The sequence below is a fragment of the Rhinolophus sinicus genome, linkage group LG10 (genome assembly GCF_036562045.2).
Source record: "Rhinolophus sinicus isolate RSC01 linkage group LG10, ASM3656204v1, whole genome shotgun sequence".
Taxonomy (NCBI): Eukaryota; Metazoa; Chordata; class Mammalia; order Chiroptera; family Rhinolophidae; genus Rhinolophus; species Rhinolophus sinicus.
The window spans coordinates 7,769,458-7,784,619 of NC_133759.1; the positions used below are offsets into that span (position 1 = coordinate 7,769,458).

The 15,162-nt window shown below is 38.0% G+C and overlaps 1 protein-coding gene across 2 annotated transcripts in view; it reads left to right on the plus strand.

The window, feature by feature from the left end:
- SMARCC1 (SWI/SNF related BAF chromatin remodeling complex subunit C1) overlaps positions 1-15,162 on the plus strand; it is a 137,378-nt gene that overhangs the window by 80,432 nt on the left and 41,784 nt on the right. For both annotated transcript variants that reach the window (XM_019723988.2, XM_019723987.2), the window contains exons 20-22: positions 2,975-3,233; positions 3,967-4,128; positions 14,076-14,131. In XM_019723988.2, the coding sequence (XP_019579547.2) occupies positions 2,975-3,233; positions 3,967-4,128; positions 14,076-14,131 (477 nt within the window). The remainder of the gene's footprint in view (positions 1-2,974; positions 3,234-3,966; positions 4,129-14,075; positions 14,132-15,162) is intronic.

Here is a 15,162-nt window from a genome sequence, read left to right on the forward strand (position 1 = left end):
CAACTGGATAACAGTCCGAGGTCAGTTCTTTCCTGATCATCGATGCTCAGAATTTTCTCATCATCTACCTCTCAGATGAGTGGATAGTAAATACAGAGGGAGGTCAGACTGGCTGGGCAACTGTTTACCCTGAACATACCTAAGGAAACCACACTGTCTTTACACAATAGCGCATTTTCTCTCCTGCAGGTGGAACCTGTGCAGTGGTTGATTTCTCTCTTAAATATGCAGCTGAATCAACAGGTGTTGTCCACACTTAACACAAAGAAAAATAAAAGGCTGCCCAGCAGAACTGTTTACCACTAACACCTTCTATTTATACAATTTATTTATCGGTAATTAATAGCTTAAGAACACAAAGTCAGATGAAAATTTTTAATGGATTTATAACCAAAAGCACATTGTGTTTCTCCTTAATAAATAGATGAATCTGGAGCACTCATTAGGGTTTATTTCCAAAAAATACCACACACCATTTTATTAAACAAGTGTATCACACAGGCAGCATGTCAAATATTTTGGGTTATTCTTGATACCACCCACTTTTATTTTAAAAAGACTGTGTTGAATATGGTCTCTTATCAAAGCACAGTTCTTGTATGGAACGATGCAGGTTATTAGCTTTGGTTATGCTCATTCCATTGTTTTATTACAAATACTGGAGGCATGATTTCAATATTGCAAATAACCAAAGTGGAATCTACACGTTTGATGAATGCAGTTTGAGAAAGATCTTTGATTGGTAGATATGAAAGATAATATAAGACTCTACATTCACTTTTTAAAAAAATAAATATTTCATAAGATATGATGGAGGCTTGTTTACATACTATTTCATTTGTAAATTGTGTGAGAAATTTCAGGTGTTTCACCTGGAAATGTGTCATCAGTATAGCAGTTCGAAATTGCATTGATAGAATCAGAATGCAGAATGAAGGAAGAAAAGGTGGCATTCTATTCCACAGTGATTAAGGAGATTTTTTAAAAAGCCTTTCATAATTTCTTTTTCAAGCCCAGTCCTTGGGCTTGAAATTGACGAAACTTGAATCTGAGCTTATTGGTTTTCCCTTGTTAACTTTAGTCTTTCTCGTGCCTGTTTTGCTTTCTTGTGCTTTGTATTTCTTTTCCCTTAGATTATTAATGGACATAAAATCTTGTACCTGCAAATAAAATCCATGCGGATTATTAATGTTTATTTATCACTAGGAGAATTTCTCACATATTTTATACTGACTAGTTTATGGAAACAATAGCATTAGGAGATACTTAGTAAGCAGCAGCAAAGATTTTCTCACAGTATGTGGGCACGTGACACACCTTTCCTTCATAAGCAGCTCAAGAAATATTTTTTCTGTGTAATTTTGAATTACACTTTAGATGAGTATGTCTTCCAGTAAAAAACTTACCTTGAAAAAAAGCCTTTTTTAACAAAGCGTTTTATAATATTTGGAGCCATGTTTTTAAAAAAAGTTTAAATAACAAGTTTGTTTGAAAAGATTATGGTAAAGCATGCCAAAAAAAATCTCTACTCAGAATCAGAACCTTAAGACAGCCCCAGTTATGTTTTTGGCCCCAAGGATCCTGGTGAGATAGGTTGATTTTTCGTTTTTGTTATAATCTGGGTCTTTTTTCTAAGCATTTTCTTCTAGAACTATTCAAAGCTGCTGACTACCCAGAAGAAACCCAGAATTAGCCTTGTTTTCTTAATGAATTTAATGAATAAGACTATTTACTGGCTTGGGTTTTGAGGAGTGCTCTATCATTCCAGCAAGAAAGAAAGAAAGAAGCAGCATTTGGAGCCCAGGGTTAAAAATTCACGGAGGCAAGCAAACATGGACAGAACCATAATGAGAGAGGGCTCTTCTCTCGGTGTAGGTCAGCGAATGAGGCTCTATAGCAGGGGTTTTCAGCCGCGCCACTTTGACGTTTGGGCCCGATAGTTTTTTTGTTGTTGTGGGCTCTTCTGTGCATTGTTGAATGTTTAACAACATCAATGGCCTCTACTCAGTAGATGCCAATAACACCTCCCCAGTTCTGTCAGTCAGGTGTCTCCACACATTGACAATGTCTCCAAGGAGTCAAAATTGCCCCTGGTTGAGAATCATGACCAAAGGGAACCATGTGAATAGCAACTTTGGCAAGCTACTGAATAGACGTTTTTTTACCCAGTTAATTCCTTGACACAGCACCACATACATTTCTGGTTTTATTTATAACATTCTATCCTCTCCCTTGGAGATTGCTTTACTCCAACCATATTTGTTGGAGTTTCTCAGCATTTTTCTGTGAAACCCTACAAGTTTTGAAACTATAAATTTATGTACTTTATAAATTCTAGTATCAGTTTCTTAATTTTTAACAAAAAATGCTTGGAGTTTGAATGGGATAATGTTGACTCCAGTTCTCTGTAGAGAGAATTGGCATCTTAAGAGTACTGAGACTTCTAACGAGTGAAAACAGTGTATCTCTTATTTAGATCTTTCCTTTCTTTCAGCATGTTTTCTTTTTTCCAGCATGTTGATCTTACATGTTCTTTGTTATAGCTATTCCTGAGTATTTTCATTTTTGTTCTATTCTACTTTTATTTTCCCCAATTAAAAAAATTTTATTGCTGATATATATAGAAACGTAATGGAGTTTTTCTATTCCCTTCTATCCTGTGACCTTGCAGAACTTTTTAGTTTGAGTACCTCTTTTGTAGATTCCTTAGGATTTTCTATATAAACAATCACGTGTATTAATAAAAGACAGTTGCTCTAACTTTGTAATGTGCATGCCTTTGATTTTTCTTGCGTGATTGATAATATAATAAGGAAAGCAATCAAGTCTGCTTATTTTCTTATGTAGAGTATAACCATTTTCATTATTTTTTAGAGAAACCTAGCTCAAGAACAGTCACAGGCTTCTGATGTCTTTGCATGTTATTTCGTTGTTATCTGGCATTAAAACTCCTGTGTGTTTTTTTCTGTTGTAGGCCCTGGAGATGTACAAGGATGATTGGAACAAAGTGTCAGAACACGTTGGAAGTCGTACTCAGGATGAATGCATCCTCCACTTTTTGAGGCTTCCCATTGAGGACCCTTACCTTGAGAATTCCGATGCTTCCCTGGGGCCCCTAGCCTATCAGCCCGTCCCCTTTAGTCAGTCAGGAAACCCAGTCATGAGCACTGTTGCTTTTCTGGCATCTGTGGTGGACCCTCGTGTGGCATCTGCTGCAGCAAAGGCTGCTTTGGGTAAGGACTCTCGTAAGCCATCTCGCCAGCATGACAATTTCAGATAATGCCTTGATACTTCCCTTCATATTAATGTTATCTAAAATTTAATGTTATCAACTGTTACATTCATTTCAGTTATTTAAATAGCAAAAAATTAGATATAACCCCTTAAAGATACTATGTTATATTTAAAAGTATTACAACATTTTAAACTGAAGTACTTAAAATTGTTAATAGTTTTAAAATTAAGAGTACATATTAAGAATTGGAGGGACAAAACAGTTTTTATGGTATATTTTGTGATTCATTTGAAATTTGATCAAACCGGCAAAAGAAGTTATTTGACATTCTTGGATTATATTACTAATTGTAATTAGAACTTTATCATACCACAGATCTCTTTCTTGGCTTTCTGCTTCTTTAATCCTTACTGTTTTCTTGTCAATCTAGCCAAGCAAAGTGAGATAGAATACGGATATCAGTTTTGGTTGTTCCTGATAGAAATCTAAGGATCTCTTTTTATTCATAAAGCAAGATACTGTGACATGTTAGGTAAACACATTGTCATAGAATTTCATTACTTCATGCTGCTCTCACTTGGCCCTGTTGTTTTGCTGAGATACAGAGGATGAAGTCCTCAAAAAGGTCACTTTTGCACAAGACACTAATGTTGTATTGGATTGATCAGTGGTTTACAGTGAAGCAAATATTTGTGTAAAACCAGGCCACTTCCATTTTTATTCTTGAATAGAGGAGTTTTCTCGGGTCCGAGAGGAGGTGCCGCTGGAATTGGTTGAAGCTCATGTCAAGAAAGTACAAGAAGCAGCTCGAGCATCCGGGAAAGTGGATCCCACCTACGGCCTAGAGAGCAGCTGCATCGCAGGCACCGGACCCGATGAGCCCGAAAAGCTTGGTGAGTTACTGTGTGCCCAAGGACAGCGTTAATCCATGTTGTATTTTCCTGTGAGCTTGCTAATTGGGTTGGCTTGCCCTTATAAGTGAGTACAATGATCAGTATAAACTTGTCTCTTAACGTTAGTATATGTTTTTCTCTTCCTTTTATGGTAGCTAGAACTAAAAATATTGTCTCATAACTGCCAATAATATCACAGTTGTGAACGATCTGATGCCTGTTTTTAGATCAAGGTTTTAAGCGTGTAGACAGAATACTGAAAGGACTTCAGCTGTTTTAATTTTTATATTGCTGGGTAGTTTTGAGTTCATTGTTTTGGTTATTTTTAAATTGAGGTAAAATTCATATAACATAAAATACTCTTTTTAACCACTTGAAGATATAATCCAGTGGCTTCTAATACGTTCACTATGTTGTGCAGCCATCATTACTATCTAATTCCAGAACATTTTCATCACCCCAAAGAAAATTCCATACCACTTAAGCAGTCACTCCCCATTGCTTCCTCTCTTTAGCCCTGGTAACCACTTAACCTGCTTTCTGTCTCTGGATTTGCCTATTCTGGACATTTGCTATAAATGAAGTCATGTAGCACGTGGCCTTTTGCATCTGACTTCTTTCTCTTAGCATAATGTTTTCAAAGTTCATCTATGTTGTATAAATCAGTTCTTCATTCCTTTCTGTGCTGAATAATATTCTTTGAGTGGATATACCACATTTTACGTATCCAGTTGATCAGTTTATGGCTACTTGTATTGTTTCCACTACTTTGGATAATGCTACCATCAATATTCATGCGCAGGTTATTTTGTGAACATAGTTTTTCACGTCTTGAGTACTATGAGTGGAATTGCTGGATCATAACGGTGATTACATATTTATCTTTTTGAGGAAGTACCCAACTATTTTCCATAATGGTTGTACCATTTTATGTTCCCATCAGCAATGTATGAAGGTTCCAATTTCTCCACATCCTCACTAACACTTGTTTTCCTCCTCTCTTTTTTTAATAGCCAACCTAGTGGATGTGAAGTGGTATCTCCTGATTTTATTTGCGTTGTTTGGGGAGTATTGTCATCTCAAAAATACTGTCTTTTTAAATCAATGAACATAGGATGTCTTTCCTTTATATAGATTATCTTTTAATTTCTTTTAGCAGTGTTTTGAAGTTTTTAGTCTAGCATTTCCTGGTTAAATTTATTGCTATGTATTTTATTCTTTTGGATGCTATTATAAATGAAATTGTTTTCCTGATTTTCGGGGGAAAGCTTTTAGTGTTTCATCATTAAGTATGATGTTAGTGGTTGGATTTCCCTAGATTCCTTTTAATTGGATTTAAGAAGGTCCCTTCTATTTCTAGTTTATTGAGTGCTAATTTTATTATAATAGTGTTGGATTTTATCACCTGTTTTTTCCTGCATCAAATGAGATGCTTGTGTGGTATTTTTACTTTATTCTTAAATGTGTTGTATTATACTACTTGATTCTTGCCTATTGAGCCACCTTTGTGTTTCTGAGATAAATCCCACTTATCAATGTGACTAATCCATTTAACATTTTATTTGATTAGGTTTGCTAGTATTTTATTGAAGATTTTTATATCTATATTTTTCAGGGATATAAGTACTTTTCACTCCTTGTAATGGCTTTGTCTGTTTTTGGTATTGGGGTGATACTGACCTCATTATTTTTTATTCCAATTTTTATTTGTTTACATTTAGGGACTTGTTTTTTGTATTAGAAAGGAATGTTAGCATTATTTTTTAATTATTTTATTATTTTAGCATTATTATGGTACAAGAAATTTTAGGTAACAAATAATTGCAAAACAGCTACAAGGTACAACAAATTTTATGTACTGGTAACAAATTTATGGTATTTATGCATCATAGAAGGCCAAGAAGTCTTCCTTGTTGCTAGTTTGTCTTAAGTTCAACAACACCGATTATCGTATTCCAGGCTATTATTTTGCATACAGGTATCGTTACTGATTTCTAGAATTACACTTTTAACTCATAAGCATAAATAAAAATTAAAAACATTTTATATAGATAACGGAATTAGTACTAGCCATATATAATACGCACCCTTATTTCCCCCTCACAAATTGGGATAAAAACGTACACATTATATACGGCAAAATACGGTACCTTCACTAGCTCTTTCTCTCATCTATAACATGAAAGAGGTGGTTAGATACCCTCTATAATGTATTGTTTAGTTATGCTGATTTGTGATATTGGACAGATGACATTTTTGCTTTTAAGGACTTTTAATTATCAATTTTTGTTTAATCAATCTTGAAGAGAAGGAAAATTTTAATACAGTAGCTTCATGAGCACTACGGGCTTCTCAAGTGGGTAATGTTCCTACATAAGAGGCTTATTTTCACACCAGGTAAAAATATTTTATATGCAATTACCAGTAGTGTATTCCCAATATTTCTTACGTTGTTTTTTTCTTTTCTTTCGTTATGAAATAATTTCTGATGAATAATTCAAGCTAAAGGTTTATTGCTATCATCTTGCCTATTTATTTATAATAGTTCCATTTTTGTCTCAGTTGTATGCAGTTGATACAACCTGTGCTTCAGCTGCAGTAATTTTCTTTTGTCTTTTTCATTTGTTCTTACAGAATAAAGATAGTATGAAATAAAAATTAAAATTGCCAGGCAGTACTCCACGTTACACAATCTGAACTCCTGGTGCTCTGTTCTAGGTGATTTGAGTAGATAACATTGAAATCTCTTAAAGCCTAAAATCGGTTTCCGTGAGTTTGCATAGGTCTACCCCAGTTCTTTCTGCTTTCCTTAAAGTGTCAATCTAGCAGTCTCACTGTGGAAATATGAAAACAGATTTTCAGGCTTTCAAGCTACTCACTGTAGCCCTCAATAAATTATTGACCTAACCTTAACATTGGTTACTTAATCCAGCGTACCAAGCTTTTCAATTAAAAATCGATTTAGAGTATTCACAGTATTTCTTTGTTTGAAAACGCACTTATTTTCCTTTCTCTTAGATGGAGACTAAAATTAGCAAGCCAAGCCACATCTCTGTTGCTTTTGATTGATTCTTTCCCGAAGGCAGTGCCCAGCTCAGGCGGGGAAAACCTGGGCCTATTGAATGCCTGGGAAAAGTCTTAACTTTCCTCAACTTTTGTGTGTGTTTTTGGTTCATTTGCAGGGTCTTTTGGTTCCCTGTGATCGTGGAATTGAAAAGGGTTGGCAAAGCCTTTTTATTTAATTCAAAGAAGTTTCTGTACTTTGTAGAATCAGGGGCATGTTTTTACATGTAAATCTGTTTAAAATTTTTTGGTGAATGATACCACAGAGCATTAGTGATTAAGAAACAGGTTGGAAATGTAGGCGTTTCTGACTTAGTGGAATTTAAAGCAAAGAAGACACCCCCCACCCCCCCAAAAAAAATAAATAAATAAATAAATAAAAACAAATCTAGCGACCTTAGTCCTTGTGGGGCTGGATTCTCCTGATCAAAAGTGAACATGTGGTTTCTGTGGTGTGCAAAGCTTGGGTCAGACTGCTACAGGAAGAATTGGAGATGCAAGGGGTCATTCTTTGAGAGACGTGAGTGGTAAAATTGATTCATAGTCTCTGGAAGTAGCCTATCAGGTAACCTCCCAGAAATGCAAAGTGTACTCCCAAGTTGTAGCAGCACAGTTTGTGTCTTTTTCCCATTTAATAAGGAGAATAGCAGCATAATGTGAATATTTCCACATGAGTTATAAATAGCTTTCTGGAACGAATGATGGCCTGTTAAAGTTACTGTGATTCATATTGAGCTGTGACCAGTAGAATAAAATAGGAAACAAATGGTACTACTCCCTGTGGAATTAGCTCGGCAAAGTTGTTGTGGGATATCAACAGTGTACCTCCTCTTTCTGAACCCTATTCTAAGTAGGGAGTGCAAAGAAAGGAAGTATTAACTTTACATTTCAACTTACACTTTATATAGCAAAACAGTGCCCTATTACATAGAACACTGATCTGAAATAGAATGATGGAGCGTTTTCCTTACAAAAGAATATTGTACTTGGGTGGTAGATTTGTCATACTTTTTATTATGGTGCTTAATTTACTATGTTACAGCTGTTAAGTACTAATAATGTAAAAATAATAATATTGGAAAAAATAGTTTCCTTGTCAAATAATAAGACTTTTTTGTCACACAGCTCTGTGTAGAGGAACCCAACTAATCACTGCTAGTTTTCGAGGTTAAGAACTTGTCTCTAGTCCCTCAGGCAAGTAAGAGCATCCTGACAATAATAAAATTAAAAAGGGTCACTTTCTAGGAACATAAAGCCCAGAAATGCCTGTTAAAATTCTGGTCTCAGAGACTATTTGGAGCATATAAGTATAAATTGCTTCATTCTCACCATGAGGATTTTCATAACAATTTTTTAAATAAGGCACTTTTAAAATAGTGTGTGTGCAAACAAACGAGGCTAGTGAATCTAAGGAAACAAGGGAACCATATTCATTGATCAGACTTAACATCCTATGCAGCGGGCTTCTCTCTTCTCTGTGACATTTGAAGGGCTCTTTCAGATCTGTTTCAAGAGCCATTGAAATACAGATGCAAACTTCTGAGCAGCTCATAATGGACATTTAACCTCTAAAAACTAGCTAATACTGGGTACAACTTAAGTCACTTGCCTGAGGACTCAATATTTATTAGATAGTAATATTTATTTACTTTTAGGAAGAAATTGGCTTCTATTACATAATGTAATTTTCTACCTACCTTCTGCGAGACTGTTTTATCAAATCAGATGTTTTGGTTACTTTATATAGATTACTTGCTATGGGCAGTTGTATGAGATACAGGTAATACCCTCTATATGGGGCTATATTTTGTGATGGTACACATACATGGAAAGATAATTCAGTGTGGGAGGCTACAATGAAGCATAGTATTATTGTTCGAGGACGACTGTACGTAGGAAGTGCTGTAAGAATCAACACAAGGGGACACGTAATTTTAGACAGGAAGACTTTACAAAGAAAGTAGGGTTTGAGCTGAACATTGCAAAAGGTTTAGAATGTCACTGAGCCAGATTGGAGCAGGTATTCGATTCTGTAAAACATTGTGAACAAAGTTACAGAGTCAGAAACGGGAGGTTGTTCAGAGGGTGGGAAGTAAACGGGGTTGGCCACAATACAAAGTTCAAATAAGGACGTGGAAAGTGGGCAGCTCACACAGGTGGGTTGGAGCTGTGTTAGAGAGTGTTTTGCAAGGCTCGTCAGCTTGGTTGGACTGCATATTGCCAGCTTCATAGAATCCTTGAACTTGAACACAGGGAACAACCTAATCAGTCTCCCAGGAGTGTTGACTGAGTACCCACTGTGGGTCTCCTGAGAAGACAAGAATTATTGGATGGCAGGTCTCAAACTTTTTGGTCAGGACTTTTTTGACTCTTTAAAAATATCGAGGGACCCCCAAATGTTCCAGTTTATTGGGGTTATATATTTATGTTTACTGTTTTAGAAATTAAAACTGAGAAACTTTTCAAGCAAAGTAGCACACAGGTGTACATTCCTAAAGCTGAATTCTTCAGGCATCATGCAGCCTCGGGAAAGCCACACTTTACACTTGTGCAAGATGAGAGTGAAAAGGCAAATCACGTGTTAGTGTTGCTATGAAAATAATGTTGACCTTGGGGACCCCCCAGTTTACCTATACCACACTTCATGAATCTCTAAACAAACACTCTGGTCTTGGAAAAGACTCAGTTTTGGGGGAGATAGTATTTAAAAAGAAATACAGCTACAGATATAGGCACATGTGGAGGAAACACAGTTACTTATGCTTGGGTCAGTTGGGGAAGGCTTCACAAGGCAAGGTGACCTTTTAAACAATAATGAAAAAGGAAAAAAGAATGAACATAGCTGGCATATTCTGGAAATAATACCAAGGAGTCTGTGGGGAGCAGGTACTGTGGCCAAGTGCAGCTGAATAGATGTGTGTTGGGCTGATTTTGATGCACTTTTTTATAATGAACATTGAGAAGTCACCAGAGAATAGAAGTGACGTGATTCAGCCAGCTTTCGAAAGTAGGTATTGATGGTTTATGGACTATGTGCAGGAAATGGAGAGAGCTCCCACCAAATAATCATAGTTCCTCCCAGGGAGCATCGTTGCTTAGTCCTAACATACTTTATTAAAGGCAGGTATTTACAAGCATTTGTTTCTGTCTTCGAAGCTAACTTTCCCTGTTCCCTCAACTCTTTGGGAAGTGGTTTCTCGACCTCCTCGTTTTGGTTTTGCCCACCATGTTATTAACTAGACTGAAAGACGCTTCATTGCAGAAGCTAGGAGAAAGGGGTGGTGATCATGATGGAAAGAGTTCTGGACTGATGGATGGGAGGAAAACAGGAGCTTAGCTCAGCTTTCTAGGAAAGGTAAAAGAGAGACAGAGACGTCGCCAAGGAAAGTAGGACTGGTGGCATGAGGCGTAACCAGTTAGGGGTGTCACTGCTTCATCTGTGGGAGATGGAGCAAGGGATAAAGCGGAACCTGAATGACAATGACATTTCCTACTTCTGGGCTCTGAAGGTATTTTTATCATGGGTGCTAGCTCATTTGCTTCTCACCGTTGGATGAGATTTAAGTTTAGTAGGTATAGTAGTTATCTATTGATACATAACAAATAACTAGAGTTAGTGGCTCTAAACAAGGTACATTTATTATCTCATAGCTTCTGTGAGTGCAATCTGTGCAGATTCACTGCTTAGGCTTTCCCAAGGCTGCAGTGGACGTGGCGCCTGGGCTGCCTTCTCGTCTGAGGCTTGACTGTTGAAGAATCCACCTCCAAGCTCACTCCTGTTGTCAGAATTCATCGACTTGCACGTGGAGAACTAAAAGCCCCAGCTTCTTGCTGGTTGTCATCTGGAAGCTGCCCTCAGCTCCTAGCGACACCACAGTTCTTGCTATGTAGGCTTCCCCAGCATGGCAGCCTCTTCATCAGGCTGGCAAGGAGAGTCTCTAGAGCGAGGCTACTAACAACACGGGCTGCGATATAACTAACATCCCGTCACCTTTGCTATATTCTGTTAGGAACAAGTCACAGATGCTCCTCACACTCAGGGGACATGCAACTCATGAGGCAGGGATCCCGTGAGGCCCCCCGGCCCAGAGTCTCTTCAACGTGGTCACATCACCTGTCTGCCAGTGTCCCTCAGTTCCCGACATTAAAGCTGAGACCTTGACAGTAAGACATCTCCAAAGTATATTTATTCACAAGGAGGACTATCACATTAGTATGAATTTTCTATAACGGGTTAGCTTATTTTTTCTGTAAAGGGCCAGATGGTAAAAGTTTTAGGTCTGTCGCAACTGCTTTGCCTTTGTATTACAAAAACAACCATAGACAGTGGGTGTACCATTTGACACCTTGTCCCATTAGTAACACTTTAAGGTATAATGGGACATGGGGCAGGTGATTTTATAAAACTCTTTGACCTTTTACAGAAAAGTCAAAGGCACATGGAGAGGGGAAGTCACAAATGACACACCAGATTGGGAAGGCTCTTCTGGCAGTCGGGACAGAAGGAGAGTCCTTTGTTGTCACTGAGGCAGTGCCAGAGGCCACTGAAGGGGCTCATGTGACAAGAGAGATAGGATCTGGGTCCAGTTAACTGAGTTTTCTAATAAATTGTCATTGAGCACTTAAAATGAGCAAGAGAGTTATTAGCATTTTACACAAAACAGCTTGTTTAATCCTTAGCAGTACACTTCAGAAGGAAGTACTATTATTTTCCTTTTGTAGGAAGGCAGACCGAGGCTCCTGTCAGCTATGTAGCTTGCCTATGGTCACTTGAGTTAGTAAATTGTGGGGACAGGATTCGACTGCAGTCAGTGGATCCTCTTTCTAGAGCAGGGGCTAGCAGATTTTGCTTCTTCGGCCAAATCCAGGTTGCCACTTGTTTTTATTTAGCTCACAATATAAGAATGGTTTGACAGTTTTAAATGGTTGGGAAAAAATCGAAAGAATAATAATAATTCATGACACATAAAAATTATATGACGTTCAGATCTCAGTGGAACACAGCCACACTCATTCACTTTCAAGCTGCTTTCGTGGCTGATTTTGTGCTCCTGTGACAGAGTTGAGTACAGTTGACCCTTGAACAATGGGGGTTAGGGGCACTGACCCTCGTGCAGTCAAAAATCCACATACAATTTCCACATTTGCTTCCATATTTTCCATCTTCCTGTCCTGCGTATGGATCATTTCTTTAGGTAGTTTTACAGTTTTGTAATTCTTCACTTAACACTGCTTTGATCTTTTGATTATTTTTTGAAATCTTTGACCATCTCTAACATTCTCTTGTTGATGAGAGATCTTTGTGATTCTCTGTGTTATTTATTTACATATTACATCCATGGCTGTTCTCCATTCAGGATCTGACAGATCTCATTGGGTTCTGAACTTGTTGATTAATGTTTCTGGTCAGTCTTAGTGGCTTCCTTTCTTGGTGTTTGTTGTTTGGGGCTCATTACTTGGGCATCATCTTGGCTAAAATGGGTATTGGAAAAAACTGCTTGCAGAGGATTCTGCTTCTCGTAGCCAGGGCTTGCCACTGGCTTGAAGTCACATTGGCCCCCCTTGTGGCTGGCTCTGTGTGGGAACTCAGGCTTCCTTTCCCTGCCCTGGCCCTGGCCGATCCGTGGCTCAGCTTTCTCGGGGGTGCTGTTACAGGCACCTGTCTCGGTGACCCTGCCCCTGCTTCTTCCATACTCTGGTCCAGCTTCTGGTCCTGTAGGCTTATGGCATTTTTTTGGAAGATGGTGATCCTTATGTGAGATTCCCAGTGTCCCAAAATATGTCCCTGGGAACTCCTAGTCAGTCTTAACTCAGGAGGCAGGGTAATCTGATTCATCCTCAAGAATTAGAGAACGAGATTTTCCTATTCAATAACTTTAACACTGTTAGTTTTAAACATACTTGTTTAACTATGTTTACATATTCATATTCTCATTGAGTGTAAATACTATTAGTCTTATCATTTATAAGAGGATAATTAAGCTACAGGATATTTGAACGCTTTTATTTAAAATTGTACCAAACCCTCGTTATGTTTGAAATATTTGTTTCTGTATAAAGTTCTAAAACCAAAAATATTTATCTGATTGTGTTTTGTTTGTGTTTTAAAAATCTCTATTAACTTTTTATCTGTGGGATATAGTTGACCACCTTACTACCACATTCAGAGTGTTCATTATGTGGCATTATCTCCCTCTTTCTGATTTCTCTTCTCTGTCCTTTTCTGGTCATCACTGGTGACTTAACGTTTCCCCTGCACCCTTGAGTCTTTTGTCTCTTTTCCTTGAAATGCCCTTCTCTGTACATGCACACACCCCTAGTCGTGTCTGCCTAGAAGATGCTTATGCAGTTATTTGTCCTTCCCTGACTGAGATAGTTGCATCCTCAGCACCTCATGTGCGCATGTGTGCTGGCTGTGTCCTCTCCCGCCGGAACACGATGCTCTTCGGTTTCGGGGAATATCTAGCTCAGCATTGCTTCTCCAGTACCTGACTCATGAAGTCGCTGTTAAATAATAACAAAAGTATTTTTGCCTTTTTTACTAAAAACATTTTGACTTTTAATACATACAGAAAAGTGAGACCTATCAGTTAAATAGCCCCAGGATCAAGAAACAGATCGTCAACCTAGGATCCTCCCCACAAACCTGCTTTCCAATTTTGCACCCCTTCCCTGGTTAACTGCTGTCCGATTTCTAACACCCATTTTTGAACTTCATCAGAATCATAAAGTGTGTATTGTTTTTGTATTAGACTTCTTATACCAGCCGTACGGTTGTGAGACTCATCCATAATACCGTGTGTAGTTGTATTTCAGAGTTTCATAGCTATATACCTTTTACTTTTTTTCCCGTATTGTATTACTTGTTCTTATTTTCTTTGTAGAAGGAACTGAAGAGGAAAAAATGGAAACAGATACTGACGGTCAGCAGCCTGAGAAGGTGAAGCCTGTTTGAATTCCCTCAGAACAGAAAAGCCACAGAGAGGATGCCTTTCAGGGCATAATGGTTTGGGTTTATTTTGACCTTTAGTCCCTCGCAGGGGCTGTAAATAATTGTGTCGCCATTTGGACTTTGCTGGGTTTTAAGGGATAGTTCTCTCAAAACATAATATAGGACGTTTTTCATTTATTCATTTGGTGAACATTTATCCTCTCCCTACCTCTTGTTTAGTACCCTTTTCAGGCACATTTGGGAATGTGAATATAAGAGTCGTAGTTCTTAGGAATATTGAATTACAGGGTTTAGGTCCTAACCTTGTGTCAGAAGAGAATTATAGAAGATTAAGGGATTTTTTTTAAGAAAGTTGACTGCCAGCAGAAAGATATTTAGGAAAGACTTACTGAGAAGATGACATTTAAGGTAGATTTGAAAGAGCAGGTAGACCTAGAGAGATTGAAATGGAGGATACGGAATCAAAGATTCCAACAGGTGGCGGAGGGGAGACACTGAAGCCAGTGTGTGGAGGGCATCGAAGTGCCGTGTGTACGGGGCCTGATCCCTGACCCATGGAGGCGTAAGTGCAAGTGCACTAGGCGGGGCAGGACGTTAGTCTTCAAGGTCAGAGCACATGAGAGCAGTCCGTCACTATGTGAGTGGAAAGATACAAGCAGGGATCTGCGGTCTTAAATTACATGAGGTGTTTTAAAGTTATATATAGATAAGGAGAGGGTGAGAGTAAAATTAGTTACAATTCTTACAATGTTCCAGATACTGTGCTTTGTACTTTACATTTATGAATTCATCTCATTCCTAAAACAGTTTCATCAAGTCAGTGATAGTCTTCTCATTTTATAGGTGATATTACAGGTTTTCCAAGGTTACAGGGATTTCAAAGTCAGCAAATGATCCCAAATGTTGACCAGAGGAATTGAAGTTTTTGGTCCCCAGAGCGAGGATGCTCACTGCTGCTCTATTGTGGCTCTTGCTACAAACCGTTGGCAAGTGGCTGTGTTACAGGGCTTTGTCACCTT